Below are 26,095 nucleotides of genomic sequence, written 5' to 3' on the forward strand. Positions count from 1 at the left end.
TGTTGTCTGCACCAGCTGTTGGGGTAGGGTGTGTAACTGGGCTTTAGCTGAAGAAATGCAGCTTGAGATCGTGTCTCTGGGAGCCCCTGGAAAATAGATCCCTGACGTGAGGCGTTCTGCCGCCTCCTGGCAGCGGCATGGTGCCTCGATTTCCTCAGCAAAGAACTATGGGGGACAGTCTGGAAAAAGACACTTGCCAGCTCTGAAGAATGCTCTTGGGACTTCTAGCTGCAGCCTCAGAGACTCAGTCCCTGTGGTTGGAGGGTGGGCTGAGGGAGCCCTGAGACCCTCAGCCTTAACTCAGAGGTCTGCCTGTCCAGAGGCAGGGCCCGGTGCCTGTGTCACTGGCCCTGCAGAGCTGCCGCTGCCCAGGGATGCATGGAGCCTCCCAGGCCTCGGGGCAGCGGAGGCCAGGGGCCAGCGTGGATTCCCCAGGGGGACAACACGGCCAGAGCACAGAGACTCCACCACACCTGGTAGGTAGTTCCCCAGAAAGGGCCCCACTTGTATGGGTCTGCCCTCCCGTGAGCAGAGTCTCCCAGGTGGCCTCCCCATGGGCCAGCCCGGCCCTCCTGGTGGCGGCCCCCAGCCCAGGGAGAGCAGACGCTAGAGCGCACTGCTTTGTGGAAAGGACGCCATACTGGGAACATTCACTAGATGCAGCAAGTCCACCCCGGCCCTCGCTCCACGGGAGGAAGAGGGCACTCCAGCCACAGGGCAGTGCCCGCTGGCCAGTCCCCACCCCCTGACCTGAACCCGGGGAAGGCCCTTCCCCTGCGCCCTCTGCCCACTGCAGTTCCAGGGGCCATGGGAGTGGCTTGGGCAGGACTTCGAGGCCCAGTCCCCAAGGCCTGCCCCCCCACGCCGCCTCCCATCTGCCCTGTGCGCCACTTATCGGGTAACTGGAGCTGGGAGCTGTGTCCACACCTGAAACAGGAAGCCCGGGCCTGTGCGTGAGCCGCGGAGAGCTGGCAGGGTGGCCCGGGTGGGAGGATGGAGGAGCAGCGGGCGCTTGCTGCCGCCAAGGACGGGGACCTGGCCACCCTGGAGCAGCTGCTGGAGGCGGGCGCCCTGGGCCCGGGCATCACCGACTCCCTGGGGGCCGGCCTGGTGCACCACGCCACCCGGGCTGGCCACCTGGCCTGTGTCAAGTTCCTGGTGCAGCGGGCCAAGCTGCCCGGCAACCAGCGGGCCCACAACGGGGCCACGCCGGTGCATGACGCCGCGGCCACGGGCAGCCTGGCTGAGCTGTGCTGGCTGGTGCGTGATGGGGGCTGCTGTCTGCAGGTGAGTGGGAACAGCGGCCGAGCTGGGGCATCATCCATGGGGATCGAAGGAGGGGTGCGCCGAGAGCTGGGACCGGAGCCCTGAGCCTCTCCTGGGCACCTGGGCCCTGGGCTGATTCTCTTGGGGAGTCACCATGCAAAACCCGCAGCACCATCAGTGGTGTCTGCCTCTGCCCCACGCCCCACCCCATCCCGAAAGAAAGCCCTGGAAAGCCACGGGCGTTTCCCCGGCACCCAGCACAGAGCAGTCACGCGGGCTTCTCTCTTCCCACAGCCCCCGCCCAGGGGCACCTGCCTTGCCACGGGGGGTCTTGTTCTCATCAAGCCTGCTTCCAAGGGGCCTAGAAAAGGGTCCGTACGTAAAGAAGTTCATTGGGCACTGGAACTCAGGCCTGGCTGACTGGGGGCCCTGGGGGGTGACAGCACAGGGGGCTGCTGTGGGGGAAGTGGGACGAGAGCCTTGATGGTAAAGAGCAGGGTTTCCAGGGCTCAGTGATGGTCTCGTAGGAGCATTTCTACCTGCCCCCCCTTTCCTGCCCGCCCCCTGCCCTTTGTGTGGGTGAAGGACCAAGGGAGGACGGTGGTTCAGCTCTGAGAGGGTGTAAGGACACCCTCCCAGAGGCCAGGAGGCCCTCCCAGAGGCCAGAGCTGGGCAGGCATCAGCATGACGTGCTGGGTCTTGGGTGAAGGAAGACTCACCGGTCACAGCCTGAGGGTCCAACAGCATCAGCACTGCCATCCTCATCCTCAGTGGCTCTTCCCACAATCCCCAGGGCAGGAGCAGTGCACCTGTACGCCTGGGAGAATGCCCAGGTCTGCCAGCTGCCCGCGGTGGAAATGCTCCCCAGCAAGAGGACTTGGGGCTGGCAGGCGGGTGCTCAGTGTGGGTGGGAAGGGCTGTGACTACGCCCGGGAGAGAGGGCTTGACTCCAGCAGGATCACAGATTTGGACCCAAAAGACCTATTGACTTGAGTCCTGGCCCTGCCTCTTCCTGGAGCAGGTGGCCTGGCTCAGTCCTGGAGACCTCCCTCCAAGGCACACTGTGGAATGGAGCAAACTGGAGGGAGGGGCAGAAGCTCTCCCGAAGGGTCCCAGGCAGCATGGTCCTGGGCGGCTGGCTCTGGCCGAACAGGTGCTGCCCAGCGAGGGTGGGTCCCGGCCTGCCACCTGCTCACTGCCCCATCTGTGCCTCTGTAGGACCAAGACGCCTCGGGCGTGTCCCCGCTGCACCTGGCCGCCCGCTTCGGACACCCGGTACTGGTGGAGTGGCTGCTCCGAGAGGGCCACGCAGCCACGCTGGAGACGCTGGAGGGGGCCTTGCCGCTGCACCACGCAGCTGTCAGTGGGGACCTGACCTGCCTGAAGCTCCTGGTGGCCGCCCACGGCAGGTGAGGAGCTGAGCGCAACCTGTCGGGCAGTCTTAGGGCGCAGGCTGCTGAGAGGTTGCACAAGGAGGGCAGGGAGGGCAGGCTGCCGCCTTACCTCGGAGAGGTGGGCCTTCCAGGGTGGGGTTGGGGTGGGGGACAATCTGGAGCCAGGGTGTGGGAGGGGAGCGGATGCCAGTGAGGCTCAAAGCGGGAGAGAGGCAGTAAGAACAGCCAGGAAGCTGCTACCAGGGCCAGAAGCTGTGCTCAGGCAGCTCCCGGCCCTACCTGGGGGAGTCTCGGGGCCTAACTTCTCCAGGCTGGGAAGGTGGGCCCCTCTAGTCACCTAAAGGAAGCAGAGGCTGTGCAGTGGACTTGGGGGGAGTGAGGCCCCCATCAGGTCCGCCTGAATTCTCCCTCCACACTGTCCCATCCCTCACACCGTGAACCCCTGTCCCACCACTTGGAGTTGGTGGATGGGTGCAGAGGGGGGATGGGGACAGGACAGGCCCAGCTGAGGCAGGGGGCACAGGACTCCCCTTCCCATCGCGGGCACTCCTCTGGCCCTTGCCCCCTCCCAAAAGATACCCTAGGCACATAACAGACCATCTAGGGGTGCAGCGCACATGGCCTGCCCACCCCGCCGTCTGTTCCCAGGTCTGCTGTCCTGGCTGGGAGTGGGACTCGTTCATGTCCACCGCACACCTGACCTGGCCTTTCTCCCTGTAATCTGCCTGCCTCTAACCACGTTTCTACTCCTTCTGTGGGGCGTCTTGTTGGATGGATGGCTGTCCTGGCCACCCCACGATGGTTCCCAGACAAGGCCTGAGAGCTCAGCGGTGGAACAGTGTCCCAACCCTTCTGCAAAGGCCTGTGGGACTTACTTCTGTGGACCTTCCCCAGAGCGTCCACACTGGCTGCCCTGGATCTGGCCGGCCACAGTGTGTCTCTTAGACCTGCAGTTATTTTTTTTTCTTTTTAAATGGAGGTACTGGGGACTTCATGCATGCTAAGCATGCGCTCTACCACTGAGTTAAACTGGGAGACCACACATTCACAGGGGAAGGTCCCCTGCCCCAGGGCCCACCTTCCCAAAGGCACTGACCACAGGAGCCAGAGGTTAGGTCTTTATTGACAAGGGATGGGGTCGGCCTTGGGGAGGGGACTGCCCTTCCGTGCAGGGCTTCACTAGTGCCAGGCCTGGGTGCCCAAGGAAAGGCTAGTGTCCTCCTCACAATGGCCCCTTGCACAGAACAGGCCACGGGCTCCGGAGGTTCCCTGACCTGCCCACTGCAGGCCCCGCTACGCCATTCCCCCGCTGTGAAGCGCCCCCTGCCGGCGAGCCTCGGCGGCGCCCACAGCTCGATGGAGAGTCGGCCCTTGCCCGCCCCACCCCCACCCCGTGCTCAGCCCTACGCGTGAGCCGCTGGGCCCCTCCGCCGGTAAGCGGGGCGGCCGCAAACAGGTCAGCCAGGTGCGGGGCAGCTCCCCGCGACCCCCGGCCGAGCGCCCTCTGACCCCCGCCCTCCCCCACAGCAGCGTGAACCGGCGGACGCGCAGCGGCGCCTCGCCGCTCTACCTGGCCTGCCAGGAGGGCCACCTGCACCTGGCCCAGTTCCTGGTGAAAGACTGCGGCGCCGACGTGCACCTGCGCGCCCTGGACGGCATGAGTGCGCTGCACGCCGCCGCCGCCCGCGGCCACTACTCGCTCGTCGTCTGGCTGGTAAGGGGGCGCCTGGGGTGCGGGGCGCCGAGGTCCGGGAAGGCTGGCACCTGCTCCTGCCTCGGCCCCAGAGCCGCCTTCGGGCAAGCAGAGCCTGGCTGTGGTGGGCGCGCCTCCCCCTGGGTCTCATTTGTCCGCAGGAAGTTTGGGAGCCCACCGGGTTGTTGGAGGATCAGACGTGCCCACCATCGCTTAGCGCAACCACATGCCAGGCCCAGTCTGCGCCCCGGGGTTCAGCCCCCAGCCCGCAGCTTTGATCAGAGGTGGCTGTGGATGAAGTCAGCAGAGACCATGGGGTCCCAGGCCAGAAAGGCCTCTCCAAATGTGACTCCCCACTCCCTCCTCCTGCAGGACAGACAGAGGGCAGAAGGGACAGTGTCCAGCCTGGCTCACCCACTCAGGGCTGGGCACCCTCTCCCTGGGAGGGCAGGCCAATGGGAGAGCCTCTGTTCCCAGCTCATTGTCTTTCTCCTAACAGTCATGCTTGAATGTTGGATCTGCTGGCGTGTGGCTGCAGTGACCCCCAGCAAGTTGTCCCTCACACACAGAAAGCCCCAGGAGGCCGCCGGCATGGGGTCACATCTCTGCTGTTCCCATGGCCTTTCCCTCATGGTGAAAGTTAGCCGTATTCAAGGCAGGAAGAGGGAGAAAAAGGGGTGACACCACATCCACCGGCCCCTTCTATCAGGAAGGCAGAACCTTCCCAGAAGAGCCACTTCCGTCTCACTGGCAGGCCGGGCCACGTGGCTGTCCCAGGTGCACGCAGTTCAGCGTGAGCCTGTAGGCCCACTGGGTGCTGTGGACCAGATCCCACCAGTGCCCTCACAGAGGGGCAGCTGAGGGCCCGTGAGGAGGGCCAGCTGCAAGTCGCCCCTGTGGTGGCCAGCAGGACGGGGCCCCAACCGTGGGATGACCAGGCTGCAGTCCAGCACTCTCGCCAGCCTTGGTCAGTGGACCCACTTCCCAGCACCCCTGTGTCTGCGCTGGAGCCGGGATCAGGACGCAAACACCTGGTGCCAGGATGTCCTTTCTCCCCTCTCTCCCTCCCTCCCTTCATCAGCAGACATCTCTTTACTGTCCCTTAGGTGCTGCCCAAGGTGGCTTTTCTTTTGATGTGTGAAACCAGACCCTGGGGGTGTTTAGCTTAAATTAAACCACAGAGCTCTCTTCTTCCCAACGCTGCCCAAAGCTCATATGCGGATCCAGCTTGGTCCCTGGAGCTTCCAGCCCTGAAGCAGGCGTGGTCGCCCCCAACCAGCCTCAGCAAGTCGGATCCCTCTTCCTCAGGTCACCTTCACAGACGTCGGCCTGACGGTGCAGGATAATGAGGGGGCCACCGCCCTCCACTTTGCAGCCCGAGGCGGCCACACGCCCATCCTAGACCGGCTCCTGCTGATGGGCGCTCCCGTTGTGAGAGACTGCTGGGGCGGGACCCCCCTCCACGATGCAGCGGAGAACGGGCAGATGGAGGTAAGGCAGCTGCTGGGGGTGGTGCATGCCGGGTCCCGCAGCGCTTACTAGGCCCGGACACTTCCTGAATGAGTCAGTGAACCCTCCCAGCAACCCTGCAGGAGGAGAGACGTGGTTATTCCCCTCTTATAGATGGGTGAACTGAGGCTCAGACGGGCCCTTGCCCAGGGCCCAGACTCTGATGTATCTGGGAACAAAATCCATCTCCCCTCCGCCTGCGGGCCCCTCCCTTTGCACAGAGGCTCCCTAGGTGCCTGCTCCGGGACTGGTCTTCCTGCTGGTCCTCCCAGGGTGGCCTTTTAGCTTCAGGCCCCCTCTGTCAGAAGGCTGTGCGCAGAGACCTGCCAGGGGTGTGGCATTAACACCTTTGCTGTGATCCAGAGAAGCCTTGGGGGCTCACACGGCCCGTCCCCAGGGAACAGCATCCAGAGACCCAGAGTAGGCAGGATGGTGTTCAGCACTGGGAATGGACCCGGCCCGTTGGCCGCGGCGCCTGCACTGGCGCCACCTGCCTGCCGACCTCACGTAGAGGCTTCTGAGGGAATACAGAGGTTTCCTCCTCCACCCGCCCCAACCAGGCCACACAGCAGGGACTCCAGAGCGAGTCGGCTCATCCCCAGGATGTCTCCCGGGCGTTCCCACGGCCCCCAGGGCTCAGCTGCTGCCGTCTGGAGCCGTGAGAATTGTGCTCGCGGCCCAGGAAAGGCTAGTTGAGAGCGAGTGTTTTATTGAGGTGCAACTGAGTGTCCCATTTTGGGCCTACGGTTCCGGATGGCTCTTTCCAACGGGAACCCAAAGTGCTCCTGGGACCCAGCTGGTCCAGTCTGAGCAGCATTGAGTAAAAGAAGCGCAGGGCAGTGACCAAAAGTCCCCAGAAGGCACTCGGTCCTTCTGAAGAATCAGGAGACCCAATCCCAGCTCACAGCAGTGCTCCCGAAAACTTGTCCTCTGACTCTCAGGAGTCCTGAGGCCCCCTCCTGCTCCCCTCCACCCTCTCCTGCTCCCTGCTCCATCCCCTCCTGCCCCCCTCCATCCCCTCCTGCTCCCCTTCCACCCCTTCCTGCTCCCTGCCCCAACTCCCTCCTTCTCCACAGTGTGCATATGCCATATTATCTTTATCCATTCATCCATCAAGGGACATTTGGGTTCCAACTTTGGCTCTTGTGAAGAATGCTGCAATGAACGTGGTGTGCAAGTACCTTTTCAAGGCCTTGCTTTCTACTTTGATGACCTTTTAAAACGTTAAACCAACCTTGCATCCTTGGAGTAAACTCAAGTTGGTCACAAAACATGATCTCTTTTACATAAAGGTGAATTTAATTTGCCAACATTTTGTTTAGGATTTTAGGTGTGGTATACAACACTGGTGAGATGGTTCTTAAACTTGGCTGTACACTGGGACTCTTCATAACAGGTTTAAGATATTCTAAAACCTGGACTCCAGCAACCCCCGAGTTTCTGGTTTAATTGGTTCTGGAGAACCCAAGATGTTTTAATTTTCTATTACTATTTTTTAACAGAGGTACTGGGGATTGACCCTAGGACCTCATGCGTGCTAAGCATGCACTCTACCACTGAGCTATGCCCACTCCCCTATCAAGACTTCTTGAAACGCCTTAGGTGATTCTAATATACCATCAAACTGGAGAGCCATCTGTGTGAACAGCATTAGCTGAGCTAATCTAGAAAGGATTCATAGAGTTGGTCATTTTTTTTTTTTGAGTCACATGACCTTATTGGAAGACAGTCATTTTTAAAGCAGTGATCTGAATGTGGGAAGGAGCAGGACTTCCAGCGAGGGAGAGAGGATTGGAAGCCATCAGAATGCCAGGACAGCCGAGGGCGGAGGCTGCGGCTTATAGTGAGAGGTCAGCGGTGGGAAGCCTTGAAGACTGAACTAGCTGTAATACTGCATAGAGAGGCGCTTGGGAGCTGCTGTGGGATCACGAGAATAGGCCTAGGGTTCCTTGCTGTGGAGGAGGGCACGCTGTGGAGAGGGAGCCGCCGTAAGATGGGGTGCAGTCTGGGGCTTCGCCGACGAGGTTGAAGAGGAAACAGCAGAAGCCAGTGTAAACGAGATTCCTTCAAGGTGTAGATACGTGGTTTTAACTCACTGGTATTTCTCCACCTAACTTAAAGTTTCTGCTAACTCAAGAAGGGGTGTTTACTGAGTATTGTGAGTCCCTAAAAAGACACTCTGAGCACAGATGCCTCTGTTGACTTTCTGTGCCTACACGAGGCGTCTGTGTCCTGCTGGTTCATTCATCAGAGCCTTTCACGTCCAACCATTCATGTCCACACTTGGCTTGGCTCAGAAACTCACCCATCCAACAAATAGATACTGAGCACTTGCTTAGAATGTAACCAAGGATTCGAGAACCAGAGAATATTTGAAATAGATGAGTGGTGGGTTTTGAAAATTTCAGGGCTGTTTCTGTTGCTGGTCTGTTATTGGGGTGCTCACGTGGTGGGGGACGGGTGGTCTGCTATTCCAGGACGGTCCTGCACAATGAAGAAAGGTCTCGTGCCCCACGAGACTTCCCAATGGATCAGCTGTGCATGTAGGTAGAAAACCTGTTCATAGTTATCTAAGCTTCGGACCCAACTCAAGTACATATAATTACCTAAGCTTAGAACCTAAATGCAGATGTAGGTACACGTACACACCGTTTCTTTGTAGTTTAATGTATTTAAGACTTTCCCAGGAAAGGTCCCACTGTTCACACTGAGGGAAGACAGCATTTTGCTTTATTTAGCACTTTACCAAGAATTATTCGCCATTTGGGAAAATGACATCACCGATGGCAACACTGAACCTGACGCTTGAGTCTTTGGCCGTCTGAGTTTTAACTGTTGAATCTGCAATGATGCCACGAAAGACTGGTTAAAGGATGATTTTTGAAAGTGCAGGTAATGATGACTCTCATTCAACTCTGAAATGAGCCTGTGTCCAGGTTTTTATTTCACTCATTCATTAATAAGGAAACTACTAATCCAAAGTGATAGTATGTGCCTTTTCAAATTAGAATTTTCATCTTTTCCAGATGTTTGCCCAGGAGTGGGATTGCTGAATCATATGGTCACTCTACTTTTAGCTTTTTAAGGAACCCCCATACTGTCCTCCACAGTGGCTGCACCAAACTGCATCCGCACCAGCACCCTTTTCTCCACAGCCTCTCCAGCATTTATCACTTGTGAACTTTTTGATGATGGCCATTCTGACATCTGTGAGGTGATACCTCGTTGTGATTTTGATTTGCATTTCTCTAATAATTAGCGATGTTTAGCATCTTTTCATGTGCCTGTTGGCCATCTGTATGTCTTTTTTGGAGAGATGTCTATTTAGTTCTTTTGCCCATTTTTTGATTGGATTGCCTGGTTTTTGGGGTTTTTTTTTGATGTTAAGCTATATGAGCTGTTTGTGTATTTTGGACATTAGCCCCTTGTCGGTCACAGTATTTGCAAATGTTTTCTCCCATTCCGTAGGTTGTCTTTTTATTTTGTTGGTGTTTTCAAATCTATCATGTTGCTTTTTTCTCTTTTTCTTTCTTTTCTTTTCTTTTTTTTTTTTTTTGGAAAGGATTTTCCTTTTTTTCCCCTTAACAGTGGCCCTGGGGATTGAACCCAGGACCTCGTGCACACCAAGTACACCTTCTACCCTCCTGTGTTGCTCTCTGTAGTTTTCCGTCCCATGCCTAGATTTTCAAGCTTGGATTTGACATCTTTGGAAGCAGTGAGCACGGCGGCTTCAGTCTGTTACTTCCCAGGTCTTTGGGGGTCTGTTTCTTGGTGGGCATTGGATGCTCTGGTTCTCACTTCTGGTAGCTCCTTCCCTTGCGCTCCTGGTTTTATCTGTGTGCTGCACATTATATTTGGAAAATGGTCCCTGGGAGTCATTTGAGGCGTTGGCTGACATCTTATCTGCGTCTGCCCATTGGGCGCAGGTGGGAGCTGCACGCCCAGCGTCATCTTGGTCCACAATCCAGGCTTGAGGTCTCTGGAGCACCTGCATGACAGGAAGCAGAGGGCTGGCTGGCTCTTGCTTTATCTCTTCTCTGGGGATGGAGCCCCCAGCCTGCGGGGGACCCTGCGCTCTTGCTGGCGTCCCCAGTCCCATGGGGCTGTGAAAGAGCTGCTCAGGCTACAAGCACGCCTTCTGCATCAGCGTGCTCTTAGGGCAAAAGCCGCACTGAGGGACGGGCTTATCCCTCCAGACTTTCCTGTCTCCTGAGCTTGGCCTGGTAATTCCTCGCTTCCTTGTTGTCTAGCTGACGCCCTAGGAAAGTGCCTTTTCTCCGCGCTGACTCTGGGGAGTGGATTGGTGCGACCTGCCTGCTGCTCTGCTTGTTGGTGCAGATCCATCTGCCCGCCTGCTTTTGCTGCTGGCGCAGCAGCCTCGCGGATTTCCGGACTTATATCTTGGTCATCTGTAACCACCCACCCTCTGCTCACAAACACCACCAGGAACCACAGTCATCCTGCAGGAAAGTTCTCCCCTCCCCCACCTCCCCCAGCTGCTGTTCTGACACCATCTGGGGCCATGACCAACACTCCCGTCCTGTCCCCTTTCCTCCACTCTGCTTCTGCTGCGACGCCCCCCGCCCCACCCATGCTCTGGACTCAGCCTGCTCCTGAAGCCCCCGTAACCTCCTCTCGCTCCATTGCAGCCTCCTTCACAAACCCAAATTTCCTCTAGCTTTCCACCCCCCCATCCTCTCTCTCCTCCCTGCTTCTGAGCCTCCAGGCCTTCCTCTTCTCCCACGTCCCATCACACGAACCCAGAGGACCACTCAGAAGGGAAATAGGGGGCCCAGGCCCTAGCTTGACCAGGCGAGGAGTGTGTGTGTGGCTGGCAGAGCTGGGTGTTCAGAGATGGGGACATAGAGGATGAGGGTGGGAACCCCAGGAGCTCACCAAGGCCAAGGTGGGGCCAAGAGGAGGGTCTGGTTGAGTTCCCAGTCTGACTGGGAGGCCAGGAAGCAGGTGGGGCAAGGTGGGCGAGGTGAGTGAGGGCACAGGCCGGAGTCCTAGGGGTGGAGCCAGGCTGTTCAGCCTCCTGCACCCCAGTTTCTTGGGGTAAAAGTGACACAGACCTCTGAGGTTCCGTATTTGTAGGCCAAGGCAGGGGCTACCAGGGCAAGGTCGGGGTCAGGCTGCCTGGCTGGGGTCCGGCTGTGCTGCTGACGCACTGGCTGGGCCCTGGGCGAGTTCCTGAGTGCAGGAACTCCGCTGCCCCATCTGGGACAAGGGGGCAGTGACACCTGCAGGACCTGGAGCTGGTGCTGCCAGGACAGGGCGGCCGTGGGTTGGGGTGGAGGCTCAGCACCCAACACTAGATGGCTGCACAGCCTGGGTGTCCCAGCTGGGGGGCGGGCCTGGGAGTGGGGAGCTGGCGGCACCAAGGTCACGTGCTCACCGCCCCCCTGCAGTGCTGCCAGACCCTGCTCTTCCACCGCGTGGACCCCGCCCTGCGGGATGAGGACGGCTACGTGGCCGCAGACCTGGCGGAGTACCACGGCCACCGTGACTGCGCCCAGTACCTGCGTGACAGTGCCCTGCCGGTAAGCCTTGGGCCCCATCCCTCCTGGGGGGGCAGGTGACAGACCCCTGCTGTGTTGATGGCCAGGTAGCTAGGTGACATGGTGTCGTCTGTCAGGAGAAAAGGGCCAAGCTGGGGCTGAGCTGAAACCACAGGTCAGCTGGCCGGGTGCTCAGATCAGGGCTGTGACAGGGACTGTGACAGGGCCGGGCTGTGGCTGGACCTTGTCAGAGGCCTGTACTCCACTGGCCCACAGAAACCACGCTCATGACCCAGGCTACACCATGGCCAGAGCTCCCGTTGGGTGATGCTGTCAGGTTAAGGACACCGGGGGTGGGAGCAGGGCCCTGGGTCCTGGGGAGGTGCCTGATGAGGCAGGCCAGCCCTGTGCAGCCCACGAGGCAGAAGTTTCATCCGGCTCCCCTCTCTGGGTGTGTGGCCTCACCCGGCGTCGCATCCACAAGTCGGGGATCTCCTGTGCCCCAGTCCCCAGCACGTGACGGGTCACGCGTGTCTGTTGAATGAATGGAGCAGTGGACAGCCGGTTGAGCGAGTGGACTGGTGGGGTGGATGGCCGGGTGTGCGGTGGGGGGGCCAGTTCAGTCAGTGTGCGGCCGGGCTCCCCCCAGTCCCCTCCTGCCTGCCCGCCCTCCACCTCCCCGCTGCCCTGACAGCTCATCCCAACCCGCACAGATTTTGCCGCAGTTCTCTGTAGTGGCCACCCGTTCGGAAGGTGTCCCTGGGATCGCCTGGCCCCATTTTCAGGTGAGAGCGCTGAGGCCAGAGGGGTAACGTGCCCCCCACATGGGTCTCCCCCTGGGCTGCTGCACCTCCTCTTCTCTCAGGGTGTCCCTGGAGCGTCCAGGACCCGCTGAGGCAGAGCTGCGGTCCTCGCCCAGCCCCCGCCAAGAGCCTCTTGTCTTCACCGCCCAAAACCCACATCAGGGCGGCCACGGGCTGGGGGCCTCGGGTGCTTTGGGGCACATGTGTTGGAGCCCTGGTTTGTCCTGGTTTCTAGTTTCAGAAATAGGAACTACTGTTACTAGCTTGAAGTAATCCATTTACTAGTCATTTACTAACCCTTCGATGGGTAATTGTTTGATAAAGGATTGCCTTTCTGGCTTGGGTTTGAGAAGCTGGTAGAACTCAGCCAGTTCCTGGTGTAGCGGGCAGAGCTTTGCCGCACAGGCTGGGGAAGCCCTGGCCTCCATGTGGGCCCTGAGATTAGGAGGTGGGATGGGCGACTGCTCTGCTGTCAGGCCTCTGGCTGGGGTCCCCTACCTGTCCCCAGCCCATGGTTTGGTGGCAACAGGTGGGACTTCTGTCCAAGCAGGGTCTCTGTCCCCAGCCCTCCATCCCCAGGCCCTGGCACCTCTGCCAGCCCCTCCTGGCCACTCAGCCCAGCTCTCTCAGGGGGATGGAGATTCTGGGCACTCTCCTGACACCCCCGGGGTTGTGGGGGCCAGCCCATGTCAGGCTTCCTGAGGTTCCTTCTGGTCTGGCTGTCTCCTTGATGTCACATGGGCTATGAGGCATTGTCCCCTTCACTCAGGATTCCCCAAACCAGCCAGGCTGCCTGTGTAGCCTCCCCACCTGACCTGTGGGCCAGCGGTGTCCAGCCTGTGGCGTTGGTGGTGGAAGGTGTCCACCTCCTTGTGATCCACTGCACCTGGGGCGGGCTGGAGTTGTCCCCCCTCCACCTGCCTCACATTCACTGCCCCAGCCCCGCGGGAGGGCAGGCTGTCAGCTGTGGGCCGCCGGGCTGGGGGAGGCTGTGCGCCCGATGCAATATTGATGGAAACACAATACACAGAAGTCGCCGGCGTGGCCTCTTCCATGTCGGGCTCGGAGGAGGCGGTGAAAGCCAGCATTTCCCTCTCGATACAGCTGCCTGCCTCCGCCCCCACGGAGTCGTGGTCCCAAGAGAGGCAGCCTGGGGGATGAGGCTGGTTGCGCAGTGGGAGGCCGGCCCTGTGGGAGGTGCCCCCTTCCTAGGCGTGTCCGCAGGGCCTGGGTTCATCCGCTGCCCAGTGCGGGGCCTGCACGCTGCTTGGGAAGGCCAGGTCCTGCCTCGACCACCCTGCCTCGACCTTGGCCAAGTGAGTGGGCCAGGCAGCTGGGCTCCTGGCCATGGGGCCGGTTTTAATGAGATCCTGGAGGGGCAGCAGCAGGTAGGAGAACCGGCCCAGGATGGTGAGCCCAGCCCCCTCAGCTTGCCTCCACCCTGCCCCAGTGACTCTTCCTGGCTGGGTGGCACCCCCAAGTTCTGAGCACCTCCAACCCTCAATTTTTTCATCTGCATAATGGGACTGAAGAGCCTAGTTGGAGGATACAGATGCGCCTTGAGCACCCAGCAGGTGCCAGTTTCCCTCAGCGAGGTCCAGGAGGGCTCTAGGTCCCCTTCCTTTGACAGATGGGGAAACTGAGGCCCAGAGAGGGCAAGGGATGCCCTTGGGAAGCCTCCTCCCCCAGGCCGTGCAGCCAGTAACCGAATCTCAGCTGTGGTGACTGGTGTCCGGCGCCCATCTGTGGGTCATGATTTTCTCGGCCTGGGTGGCATTACAGGCTGTAACCCGGCTCGGCCACAGCTGTCCTCGATGTATAATGCATGGCAGGCATGGCGCTGCTCAAATCTCATCAAAAACACAGGAAAAGAGACACCAGGCCGTGGGAAGGGCCCCAGGCCATGGGAAGGGCCCCAGCCCAGGGCCAGCTGACCACCAACCTTGGGGCAGCAGCCCCATTTGGGGGCAGCGCTTGCCCAGCTGTCAGGACCCCAAAGGTCGGGACCCAACATCTGCCACTCCTTCAGGTCCTTGTAGATTCAGTGAGTGTCCAGGGCCCGAATGAGGGACACGGGGACGTGGATACTCCTGTCACTTGAGAGCAGATTCAGTTGAGGGGAAGGGCTGAGGACTCCCAGGCAGGGGCAGGGCACAGGGGAGGCACTGTCGGGCTCAGAGATCTGTCCTGGTGGGCATTGGCTGGGGCCACCTGGGGCTCAGCCCCACTGTGTCCATCAGACTGTCAGCACCTGCTTCTCTAGCCATGGGGTCTAGGGTCTGACTCGACCCTGCTAGAAACTCCTAAGCCAGCTCATGCCTGTGTTGTGGACACTGGAAGCAGAGAGGAGGTTCCCGGGTCCAAGACACATGGCAGGGAGCAAGCATCATGTTTTGTTGGGTCCCTTTGCCCCCTGAGCCCCAAGGTGACCAATACAGGCCCAGATCACTGCTTTGCACACAGGCTTGTGTCACAGTTGGGGACCACCAAGCCTGGGGATCCCCTCACTGCTTTGTTGCATGGGGCAAGCAGCCTGCTCTTCCTTCTGGAGCCCTCTGTACAAAGGCAGCCCTGAGAAACAGCTTGGTGAGGAGCAGCCAGGGCTTTGCATCCTTGGTAAGGGTGCAAGAGACCCAGCCAATGCCAGGCGTCCCCCGGAGCCCACCCACCTGCCTCTTCCTCCACGGCTGGTGCCCCTGGACCAAAGGAATGGTGATTCGAGGGGCTCTCAGTCCTGGCAGGAGCAAGGAGTGCGGTCTCAAGATTCTGATCCCAGCTCTGCCCCATCCCAGCTGTGGGACCTTGAGAGAGCCCCTTGCCCTCTCCGAGTCTCAGTTTCCCCATCTGTGCCTGGGACTGCACTGGGGGATTCCTCTGAATTGGTTCTTCTTGCGTGACCAGGGGTCTCAGGCCTGCCCCCACCTCTCTGGAGGGTCTGTGGAGGGTTAAGGCACCGCGGTAGGGGTCCCACACCGAGCCCAGGCCCGCTGAGCCACCTGGCACCTGGGCCTTCAAATATTGATGCAATGCCTCCTGCTCCCGGGGGTGGCAGCTGAGGCAGCCCTCGATGGCCCAGGACAGCTGCAGCTCCCGGTGCTCACAGCCCAGTGCCTGCTTCCACGGGTCCTCCCGGGCTGGGGGCTGGCGGACACTCCCCAACCCGCCGCGCGCCAGGGCCCCTGGGCTCTCTGCACAGAGGGAGGTACGCAGGGCGGCGGGCAGGCGGGCTTTCGGGCTGTGCTCCTCCCCCTGTGGCCCCAGTGGGCTGACGGCTGTGGACGGGAATGCCACTGAGGGACCGGAGGTGGTGGCCGCAGAGCCAGGGTTCTGGGCTGGGGCAGCCACCGAGCGCCCATACCTCCTTGCTGGGAGGAGGGACAGGGCCCACCTACAGGTGATCAAGGGGACACAGAATGGCCAAGGAATTTGCCCCAACAGGACCAGCTGCATCTTGTGCAGGGCCCAGGGCAAAGTGAGCTCCTGGGCTTCTTGTTAAAAACTGGTTAAGAATTTAACAACAGGGCATGAAATGGAGCTGCAAGAGGGGCCACCCGCTCGTGACGCCGGGGTCGGCCCCAAGCCGCACATCTCGTGCGGGGCTGGTTTGAACCAGCTCCTCTAATCTGCTCTGGGCTCTCCCAGTGCCATCCTGGGGACCTGGAGGCCACTTTCTGCCACAGCTGCCTGCTGAAGGGAGCGGGTGAGGAGCTGTGGTCTGACAGCCGAGGGTGGGTGCCCAGAGGGAGCGCGCAGCCGGGAGCCCATTTGAAAGACAGGGTCATCCAGCCTCCAACGTTCAGCTTTCAACCCAAAGGCAGCAAGCCTGGTTCTGGGGTCCTTGAAGCACAGCTCAGTGTCCTCCTGGAGGACTTCGCCGTGAAGGCAGAGAGACACGGCAGTCCTGCTGCTGTCAACAGCTGCGGCGTCACAGTGGCCTGCCCGCCCCCTGTCTCCTGCTCGGCCAGCCCATGAGTCTGCTGGGCCAGCAGTCCTGGCTCCTGCTAGTCAGATGCAATGAGGCCTCGCAGGGCTGAGCTGGAGACAGGGGATGGAGCACCTCCAGGTCAAGGATTCTTTGTGGCTGCCCACCAGTAAGTGCTTGGCAGCAGGGGAGGTGATCCAGGCCAGGTCTGTGCCTTGCCCCAGACCTAGGGCAGACCTGGGGTTGAGAGGTGAGTGCGTCTGCAGCCCCAGACGTGGATTCCCCTGACCCCAGGCTGCTTGGGACCAGAGTTGGTGTCTCTGTTTCCAGGTGGCCCTTGGGAGGTGGCCTAGACACTGCAGGGTGGGTACCTGGGCGCAGTGCCACTGCTCTGAGGCCTGGTCACAGCCACGCTGCCCCTGCTTAGGGGGCTGAGTTCCAAGTTCATTGTGGTCTCCTCTATGCCCAGGAACTGGGCACCTGTTCTCCTTGGAGAGACCGGGCAGTTCCAGGCAGTTTGTCTCAGCACAGAGTCAGGAGACAGACACAGACGGGGTGTGTGTGCGTGTGTGAGTGTGCATGTGTGTACATGGCTCTGGTAAGGCCAAGGAGTGCTGAGCACAAGGGGGACTCTAGACCCTGACCCAGAACCCAGAGCCGCCCAGCGGAGCTGCCTCCAGAGGGAGCCCATGAGCTGGGCCCTGAGATGGGGGCTCAGTAGACCAGTGGGTGGGGAGCCCTGCTCACCCAGTGTGGACGGGGCAGAGACATGGGGGGACAGAACCTGTAGGGGTACCTCGCTCCCGCACACTTACCTCTCCAAGTCCCGTTCCAGACACACAGCCCCAGGGAGACCAGGCCTGGGCTAGCCCACTGCAGCCCTCCACCCCCACCTGGCAGCCCAAGGCAAGGCCCACCTGGGCCTCCCAGTGACCGGGCCGGTCCACCCCCAGGTGCCGCTCCCGATGACGCCCCCGCCCCCGCCATTCCCCGCTCCTCCGCTGTCGGCTGCAAGGCACTCCCTGGAGGATGGAAGAAGAGGGGGCCCAGGTCTCGGGAACCCCACCTGTGAGTACAGTCTCCAGGGAGGACTGGCCTGGGCGTGGGTGCTAGGAGGGGGCCCTGCCGGCCTCACCTCTGAGGTTCTTCGAGGTGGGGAGAAGCAGTCTCTGGGCTGCTGGGTACATAGGACACTGAGGACAGGGTTGGGGCCACCCCTTCCCCTGACCCAACCCCTCAACTCTTCCAGGCTCCTTTTTTTGTCTTGTTGCCTTTTTAAAGTGAGAATGAATGTGTTCCACAATGGGCCTAATAACCGTAATTAAGCAGCCTCCTGCCCAGCCCCCAGGGGTCACTCTGAGCTCTGAGCACCCCCCTGGCCTGACTCTTCTACCTGTGTGACCTTGGGTGGCCTATCCCCTCTCTGGGCCTCAGCTTGTCCCGGGGTAAATCAAAGGTTGGGTCTGAAGGGGCCTTCCGAAGCTGCTGCTGTTGCCTGAGACTCCAGCAGGGGGCAGGGGTACGGCCCTCAAACTGCCGGCCATCACCCATTAGGGGATTAGGACCAGCATTTATCAAAATGAAATGGAACGGGACAGCATGAAAAATGTGAGCAGGCCCACATGTGGTGAGGGTAAGCATCACTTCGTGGGATGGGTTGTGGTTATATAGCCAGGTGTAGCGTGTGGGGGGGGGCAGTAAAAGGACAGATTTGCACCTGATGGGGCTGCATTAGGTCCCCAGACCATGGAACCCTACGCCCTTTCTAGCTCCTTCCAGGCTCTAGGAGGGGCTAGGGAGAAGGACAGGCTGTGGGATGGGATGAGGTGGGTAAAAGGTAGGCTCTCCAACCCACCAGGCTCCAAGCAGGCCGCATGGACGCCCAGGAAACCCCAGGGATGAAGGAGTTTGCCCAGGCCCCAGGGCACTTTGTAGGGGGGCTGGTTGGGTCTCTGGCTCCAGGTCCAGTGGTCCTTCAGGAAGGCCAGAGTCTTCTGCCCTCCACTCCCCTGGTCTCTCTGGAAGCCCCTCTGACTCCAGCTCCCCCGTCCTGACAGCAGCATCTCTCAGCCCCACCTGGCCCAGCCACCCTGACCAGCATCTTCCAAGGGAGCAGACGACCTACACAGCCCCCCCGAGGGTCACCACCAGTGCCATGGCTGTCCCCACGGTGAGCGCTCCGCCACGCCCCTGCCTCCCAAGGCACCCCCAGCCAACCTCGAAGCCCAGCTGGCCTCTCACCGTGTTCTTCTACGTGGCCAGGTCTCTCCTGGGGCAGCCAGGCCCTTCCTTGCAGGTCGACGTCAGGAGGTGCCTGGGGTGACTGGCTGGTTCTGGAGGGCACACCTAGCTTCTGAGTAGGTGGGAATTTCAAGGCCACAAGCAGCTTGTCACCCTCTCATAGTAGACGTGGGACCTTCTCTGATCCTAGGAAGCCCCAGGGGCCCAAGCCCCTCACCCTGACCTCTGAACATAGGGGTGCTCGCGCCCCTTCAGACACTGCTGTCACGGTGCAGGGAAGCATCTGTCCATGGGGAGGCTGGACCTGGCACCCTCTGCCCTTGAGGTCTCCCAGCTAGCCTGGGATCTGCTCCTCTCTCTCCTCTATCTGGGCACCAGACCCTTAGAAATCCAGCCCACCCTTTCCCTGAATGGGTGCTGGGAACTCAGCCCCTGAGATGTTCTGTGTGAGTTTGGGAAATGCTGCACAGTGCCACCCCCTTGGAGAATTACAGTGTACACAGTTCATTAAAGGCTCATTAAAGACAAGTCCTGCAGTCCAGAATTGGCTATCAGACTTCATCTATGCAACCGTTCCTCAGATGAGTTTGCCCATCCTCATGGCATGCTCTGGGCCACACCTTCTCTGCCATATACAGAAAAAGGGAGGAATCTCTGGTCGCCTCTCAGCCGACGATCCTCCCTACACATACCTGGTCCCACAGAGGACACCAGGGTCCCAGCCCTCGAAAGACTCACACTTAACCAGGCTGGGGTGCTGTTCGTGGTCTACCCGGCCCTCCCTGGTCGCCGCTACCGCCCGCCCCTCCTCCCTGAGCTGCGCTCATCCTGGGCGGTCCTCCCCTCACCTCCCGGACCGGGGTCCCTTAGGGTCCCTGAACAACGACCTGCCTACGTCCACACAGGGAGCGGATACTGCGGCGGGGGACGCCCCGGACAGCCTGGTTGCGCTGCAGCTGGACGGGCTGCCCTCCAGCGACCTGGATGGGCTGGTGCCCACGCGGGATGAGCGCGGCCGGGCCATCCCTGAGTGGAAGCGGCAGGTGATGGTGCGGAAGCTGCAGGCTCGCTTGGGCACAGTCCCAGCGCTGGAGGCCCAGGTGGAGCAGGGGGCGGGGCCTGGGAGGGGGCGGGGCCCGGCGTGGAGGGTGGGTGGGAGATGGGCGTGAGGGGCGTGGAGTTGTGGGAGGTGGGCGGTGCCCTGCTGGAGAGGGGCGGGGAGGGGTGGGGCCAGAGTAGAGGGCGGAGGCAGAGGCAGGAGGCTTTGCACTGGCAGGTGGACGTGGAAGGTGGGGCCCTTAGCCCACACCTCGAGTCTGGAAACCCAGGTAACCCCCACCCCCACCCCAGTACGTGTCCCTCTGTGGCCTCAGCTTCCTCTTCTGTCAGGCGATGAAGTTGAACCAGATCAGAGGGCTCTGATGCCCCTTCACCTGCATTAGAGATGTGGTGCCCGTGTTCTTTGATCTAACGATTTGTATCCCGTGCGTACCCTGTGCCAAGCTCTGTTCTCAGCAATGAAGACCAGCCCTGCCCGCCTACTGCTTATATTCCAGTGGGGAAGACGGAGTGACTGGGCAGTTACGCTGGGTGTGTGGGGGTAGGGAGGTGATTCTAAGTGCTGTGGAAGGAAGCAAAGCCATGTAAAGGGGAGAGGCTATTCCGTCCAGGTGTTCAGGGGCAGCCTCTCTGGGGAGTGGCCTTGAGCAGGGGCCAGAAGGAAATGAGAGGGAAACCCTATCAGAATTTGGGACAAGTGATTGCCAGCAGTGGAAGCAGCAGGTGCAAAGATCCTGAGGCATGGGTGGGACCACCCAAGGGAGGAGCAGGAGGAGGCTGGTACTGCTGGAGTGGAGTGAACGAGGGATGGTGGGCAGAGGTGAGATTGGAGAGGAGATGGGTGTATATTATAAGACTTTGAGGAGCCTTTGAGAATCTGATCAGGGAAGGGCTGGGCTCTGACTTGGATTTTAACAGGCTTCCTCTGGCTGCCCTGTGGGCAGTTGCTCTAGAGTCTTACCCTGGAGGGATACAGTTTTGTCTGAACCATATATTCTGCAACCCTTGGTCTAGAGCTGCCCTGTCGAATACAATAATGTCAGCCCTATGTGGCTATTTAAATTAATTAAAATGAAATAAAGTAAACCCCCCTCCCCTCAGTTGCACCAGCTGCATTTCATTTCCGTAGCCCCAGGTGCCAGTGGCTACTGCGTGTTTTGGCACGCTGTCCCCATCAGCATGGAAGTGTTGGGCAGTGTTGGTCTAATGGCCCAGCCTGTCCTCGCTGTCAGGGATGGAGGCCCATGGGGTTGGGGGTGGAGCAAGGCAGGGGTAGGTGGGGGCCTCCCACCACACCGGGGAAGCCCTGTAGAGTCTGACCTTGGGACGGAGCTGGGGGTCTGCGGAGAACTCGGGAAAGCAGAGGGGGACAGGCTGGAGGGACTGGGGGATCGGCTCCAGCCCCAGGCTAGCCATAGCCTGCAGGTTCCTGTGCCTGACCCTCGTGGGCCGGACACTGCTCAGGGAGGCAGCTGCGCCCACCCGGGCTCCTGGGACAAGGAGTCAGAACCTACTCACACAGAGCCGCTTGGCACCAGACAGTCCCGGGCCTCTTAGCAGCCAAACGGCAGCTCCGTCCCCTCACCTGTGAAGACGACGGGCAGATGCAGCGTTTCCCTCAGGGGTCTCAGGAGTAATCAGGCGTTCGCAGAGCCACACCCCGGGGGAGCCCAGCTCGAGACCCTCCGTGTCCGTCTCCCCCACAAGCTGTGAGCTCAGTGAGGCGGGACTAGTGCCAGGGGAAGCCCTGGGGGCGGCAGCGTTTTGGGGTGGAGTTGGCTGCACACCAGGAGAACCCAGAGTAGAGCCTCGAGGCTGCCCATCTTCAGAGCTGCTGTCCAACCACGGAGGCTCCGTGGAGAGAGATTCTTTGAGTTAAACACTGAGGAGTTGAGGAGGGCTGGGGGGTGGCAGAGCAGAGGCACCCTCCCCTCTTCTGAGGGGAAGACTGGGCCCTCACGGGGAGGGTGACTACCCAGAGCCTCAAACTCCGACGGACTGGCTAGCCGCCTTGTTTACATTCTAAGTCCAGGCAAGGGCCAGCGAGGGTCCAGGGGCTGGGCCGGCTTTCCCAGGGGCACCCAGAGCCAGGCCACTGGAGGGGAGCTTGTGTCCAGTGGGAACAGCACCCCCTCCCCACTGAGATCCACAGTGTGGCTGTGGCTCCACTGACCTGCCCTCCTTGTGCCCAGGACGATGGCGGGAGCCCCGCGGAGCAGGAAGCCTGGCGGTACTCACAGACCCACCAGGCCATCCTGGGCCCCTTCGGGGAGCTGCTGACTGAGGACGACCTGGTGTACCTGGAGAAGCAGATCGCCGACCGGCAGCTGTGGCGCCACTGCCAGGAGTACGAGAACGAGCTGGGCCGGCTGGCGGCGGAGCTGCAGGCCCTGCTGCCCACACCCCTGGTCAGCATCACTGTCAACAGCCACTTCCTGCCCTGGGCGCCCAGGCTAGGGGGCGAGGAGGCCCCCAGCCCTGAGGTCGCGCCCCAGGGCTCCACAGGGGCCTTGGAGGCCGCGTCTGGCGTGCAGCACCTGCCCTTCTGGTGCAGCCACGTCGCCCGGCTGGTGCGCAGCTTGTCCCTGCTGCTGAAGGGCATGAACGGGCTGGTGCAGGGCGAGGAGAGGCCAGCCGCTAGGCCCCTACAGGAGGCCCACAGGGAGGTCCCAGCCAGTCCCCCAAGGAGTGAGGCCCAGCGCGAGATCCAGGAGTGCGGGGTGTCTGTGCGGACCCTTCGCGGCAACTTCGAATCAGCCCCTGGCCGGCCCTGCACCCCAAGCCCCGGCCCCTGTGAGCTGGGGGCCCAGCCTGGGCAATGCCTGAGAGGCTGCTGGCCTGCTCCCCTGAAGCCTCGTGGCGGCCCGACGGGCAGGGAGCCTGGAACAGGCGACACAGAGGAGGCCAGCGACTCGGGCATCAGCTGTGAGGAGGCCCCGTCGGAGGCCGGCGCCAGGCCAGGCCCTGACCTGGCCAACCTTCGCAAGGAACGCATCGTCATGCTCTTCCTGAGTCACTGGAAGAAGTCAGCCTGCACGCCCACCCTCAAGACGGCCGCCTGCAGGACCCTGGAGGCCTGGCGCACTGGGCCACGGGGGCAGGAGGCAGCCAGGGGCCCTCGGCCGCCTTCCCCGCCACCCAGCGAGAGCCCGCGGCTGGGCCACCTGTGGCAGCAGCGCAGCATCATCGCCCACCTGCTGGGCAACTGGAAGGCCATCCTGGCACACGTGCCCGCCCGGCAGCTGCGGCGGCTGAGCCGGCGGCCCCGCGGGCCCCTGTCCCCCGAGCAGTTCCTGCCCCACGTGGACGGGGCGCCTGTGCCCTACAGCAGCCTCACGCTGGACCTCTTCATGCTCGGCTACTTTCAGCTCCTGGAGTGCGACCTGCCGGCCGAGGAGCGCAAGATGCGCCACCTGCTCTGCTTCGAGGTCTTCGAGCACCTGGGCGCCCACGGCTGGGAGGCCGCGCGCTCCTTCCACAAGGCCGTGACCGACGAGGTGGCCGCCGGCCGCCGTGCCTGGACCGACGGCTTCGAGGACATCAAGGCCCGCTTCTTTGGCTCCAGCCGCAGCCCTGCCGGGGACCCAGAGCCCGGCCGCAAGTCGGGCCTGACCTCGCTCGGGCCCCTGCCGCCCGCCGCGGCCCCCAGCAGTGGCCCCAAGCCCGCAGCGTGGAGGCTGAGGCCCGGCTCCCAGCGGGGCACCTTCAGCAGCGAGGACATCTGTGGCTACATCGGCCGCAGCTTTGCCTTCTGGAAAGAGAAGGAAGCCGAGATGTTCAGCTTCGGGGAGTGAGATGGGCCGGGAGCCTGCCTCCCTCTGGAAGGGGTTTGGGGTGGTTTGGGTTTTCTCTTCTCTTTGCCTTTTCACCTGCTGGGTAGCAGGTGAGCCTCGCGGCCAGGCCGGCAGATGCTCAGCGTGCTAGCGGCCACCCTCCAGTCCCAGCTGTGGGACTCACCGCTGAGCCCAGAAAGCCGTCCCAGCCCTCTCAGCTGGGGTCGCTCTGCTGGGTCTTCTCTCGGGCACCTGTGATACCAGCCAGTGTTTCCCGTCGGCTCCCCTTCCAGTGTCCTCCCAGTTGCTTGGATGTCCAGTTCCTCCGTTCCTCTGGTGCCGGTGGCTCTGGCCATGTCCCGAGCCTCTGTCTGCCCTCCACTGGTCCTGCCTCAGTTCCTTGAAGTGACCTCAGGCCATGCCCCTTCACCTCTCCAGCCGTCCTTCCCCATCTGTGAAGTGGGCGAGAAGGTGGGGGTTGGAGAGAACAGGATTCGATGAGCAAGAGGCCTTCCTGGCAGACCAGACCGCCCTCCTGAATTCCTCGGGTCGGGGAGGTGGCTCCACGCTGCCGTGCATACTGGTCACATGCAGCCACCTGCTGACAGACGTGTGTTCTGCTGCCATGCTATGCTAGTGCCCCACCCCCGCCCCGGGCTCCAGAGGTCCTGGTCCTCAAAAGGGAGGCCCTGTGTGGGGCTCCTGGCTTCCAGCTGACCTGCACCCTCCCCCAGGGCACAAGGCCCGAGGCAGCAGCAGGGCCCCCACCTGCAGGCTCAGGAAAGCAGGGCCATAAGGAGCATTTTCAAGAAAAGTAGTGGCAGAAGGGGGCTCTGAGCAGAGGGCGCCAGCACCTCGCCCTCAAAGGTGAGCTGCTGGACCCAGAGGAGAATGCGTGGTGGGGGTAGGAGGGGTAGGAGCACACAGGATGGAAGGCAATGAGGTGTGGCCACTTTCTATGGTCACTGGATGTCACACCCCCCCTTCTCCACAAGGAACAAGGGAAGGAGATAGCTGCTCCCCCAGAAGGCCTCCGGGTGCAGCAGAGCGTCCGTGAGCAGGGTGCTGGGGACGGACCTTGAAGGGCTGGCTGAGGGATGGGGCTTATGTCCATGGCAGCCAGGAGGCTGAGCCCCCACCCAGGTTGTGGCGCCCGAAGACAGCTGGCTTGGAGCCCGGGGGGCTCTGGAAGAGAGGTGTCTTGCAGCTGTGCCATGGCCCCAACAGGCAGTGTGTGGGGAAGAGGCTTCAGGAATCTTCCACAAGCCGCTGCCTCCCTGCCTCCAGCCCCCTTGGGACAGGGGCCTCTTACAGTGTCCCCACCAGCGTGCAGAGCCTGGAGGGTGACAGGCAAGTTGTGAGATGGGCTGGTCCAGCTGAGGACAGGTCCCAAGGCAGAACCATCCCCTAAAGCGCTCCCAGAGCCATGGAACTGTGCGAGATAATCAACATTTGTCGTTTTAAGAGACTAGATTTGGGGGTCATTTCCTATGCAGCAGCAGGTAACTAAGACAAGAGACTAGAAAATTTTCAGCAGAAGCGTAACGAAGAGACTCACACTTCAGATGGGAAAACGTCATGATTACAGAACAGTAGTCCGTCAGAACAGGTGGTTCTAGCCCCAGAATATGGTCGCTCGGATCAGTAGACCAGAACAGAGAACGCTGAGACACTTCACACAGAACACGTCGCCCTTGAGATAAAGGCGTCGCAGTAAATCCGAGGGGGGAGGGAATTGTCAGTAATAGTGCCGACAGCGCTGGTAACTATTGTGGGGGAAGAAGTATGACCCAAATAAACCCCAAGTGGAATAAGAGATACTGTGAGCAAATAGATCTGTGAAACGCCCGCCTGGGGTGGGCAGGTCCGCCTGCAGGAGGGCCTCACGGAGTGAAGGCGCCAGGCCACGGGCAGGGACGGCTTTACCTCCCGCGGGAGGCCAAGCTGGACGCCCCTCCGGAGCGCACATCGAGCGGGAAGATCGCATACTTTACCTTGGCGGTGTCACTCACCGACTCTGTTCTGGGGGGGATATCAGGTGACACCGTACTAGGTGTCATAGTCCAAAATGGCATGTCCAGTAATAGAAGTGACTGGATGTCACTTCCACCTTCTTAAAATGTGCTATGTCCGTTATGATGAAATGAAAAATAGTTTTTTTCAGAGACTAATCACATCAGCAGTGCTCGAGGTGGAATTTCAAGTGATGCAACCGCACACAAAGCTCGCTGAGAGCAGTGGCTGGAGGTGGACAGAGGGATCGTCTTCCACCAGCAGAATTTGCTACTTCATGTTTTCCTGTGTTTTCCAAATTTTCCGCAATGAACATGTGTTATTTTTATCATCATGAAAAGAAACCAGCAGCGTATTTTTACAAACGGCACCACTCAGTAGCAGTCTGACCATGAGGATCGGTTGAGCCCCTGGTTTCGAGTTTCCCAATCTGACCTGTCATCCGAGGCCTTGGGTCCCCTAGGGCCTCCATTCTTGGCGCACTGGGCTGAGCCCAAGGGGAGGCAGCTCCCTGTGACAGTGGCCTGTCATCAGAGCCCCCTGTCCTCAATTCCTCCAGGCCATGCATTAACCCTTCATGTTCTGCCTGCAAACGATTTGGGGGGCTGGAGGCAAGACCAAGGCCTCTGTCCCCCTACAGCACCCTCACCAGGACGGCCCTGGACACCTTGGGAGCTGGGGACATCCATGAGGCCTGCGAGTGAGATTGATACCCAAGGCTGGAGGGAGAGTCCTGGGACTCTCTGGGGCAGGGGCAGGCCCTTGGGCTTGGCTGGGCTGAGCTGGGCTGGGTTGAACTGGGCTGGGCTGGGCTGGGCTGAGCTGGGTTGGGGAGGGAAGCATGGAATCAGGAATCCTGTGTGGGAGCAGGGTGTGGGAGCGTCTTGTGGGCATGTGCTCAGCTGGGCAGTCACTGCAGTT

General features: G+C 60.8%; 1 protein-coding gene across 3 annotated transcripts; it reads left to right on the plus strand.

Moving 5' to 3' along the window:
• Positions 1–34: 34 nt before the first annotated feature.
• ESPNL (espin like) lies at positions 35–25,463 on the plus strand. 3 transcript variants are annotated; one of them, XM_032480638.1, is made up of 10 exons: positions 35–1,287; positions 2,485–2,675; positions 4,188–4,374; positions 5,662–5,844; positions 11,274–11,405; positions 12,077–12,148; positions 17,042–17,156; positions 18,146–18,258; positions 19,235–19,429; positions 21,581–25,463. In XM_032480638.1, exons 1-10 carry the CDS (start codon positions 994–996, stop codon positions 23,180–23,182), a joined length of 3,084 nt encoding a protein of 1,027 aa, XP_032336529.1. In that variant the 5' UTR covers positions 35–993; the 3' UTR covers positions 23,183–25,463. The 3 variants fall into 3 exon arrangements, with proteins under 3 accessions (XP_032336529.1, XP_032336530.1, XP_032336531.1); XM_032480639.1 differs by lacking the exon at positions 12,077–12,148 and having other exon boundaries at positions 994–1,287; positions 21,581–23,182; XM_032480640.1 differs by lacking the exons at positions 35–1,287; positions 2,485–2,675; positions 4,188–4,374; positions 5,662–5,844 and adding an exon at positions 10,796–10,846.
• Positions 25,464–26,095: the final 632 nt, after the last annotated feature.

This window comes from Camelus ferus, chromosome 5, assembly GCF_009834535.1.
Source record: "Camelus ferus isolate YT-003-E chromosome 5, BCGSAC_Cfer_1.0, whole genome shotgun sequence".
Taxonomy (NCBI): domain Eukaryota; kingdom Metazoa; phylum Chordata; class Mammalia; order Artiodactyla; family Camelidae; genus Camelus; species Camelus ferus.

Coding starts and splice junctions, on each gene's coding strand:
- ESPNL (XM_032480638.1), top strand. CDS start 994: ATGGAGGAGCAGCGGGCGCTTGCTGCCGCCAAGGACGGGGACCTGGCC. Junction 5,845..11,273: donor CGGAGAACGGGCAGATGGAG/GTAAGGCAGCTG, acceptor GCCCCCCTGCAG/TGCTGCCAGACCCTGCTCTT. Junction 12,149..17,041: donor TCGCCTGGCCCCATTTTCAG/GTGAGAGCGCTG, acceptor GTCCACCCCCAG/GTGCCGCTCCCGATGACGCC.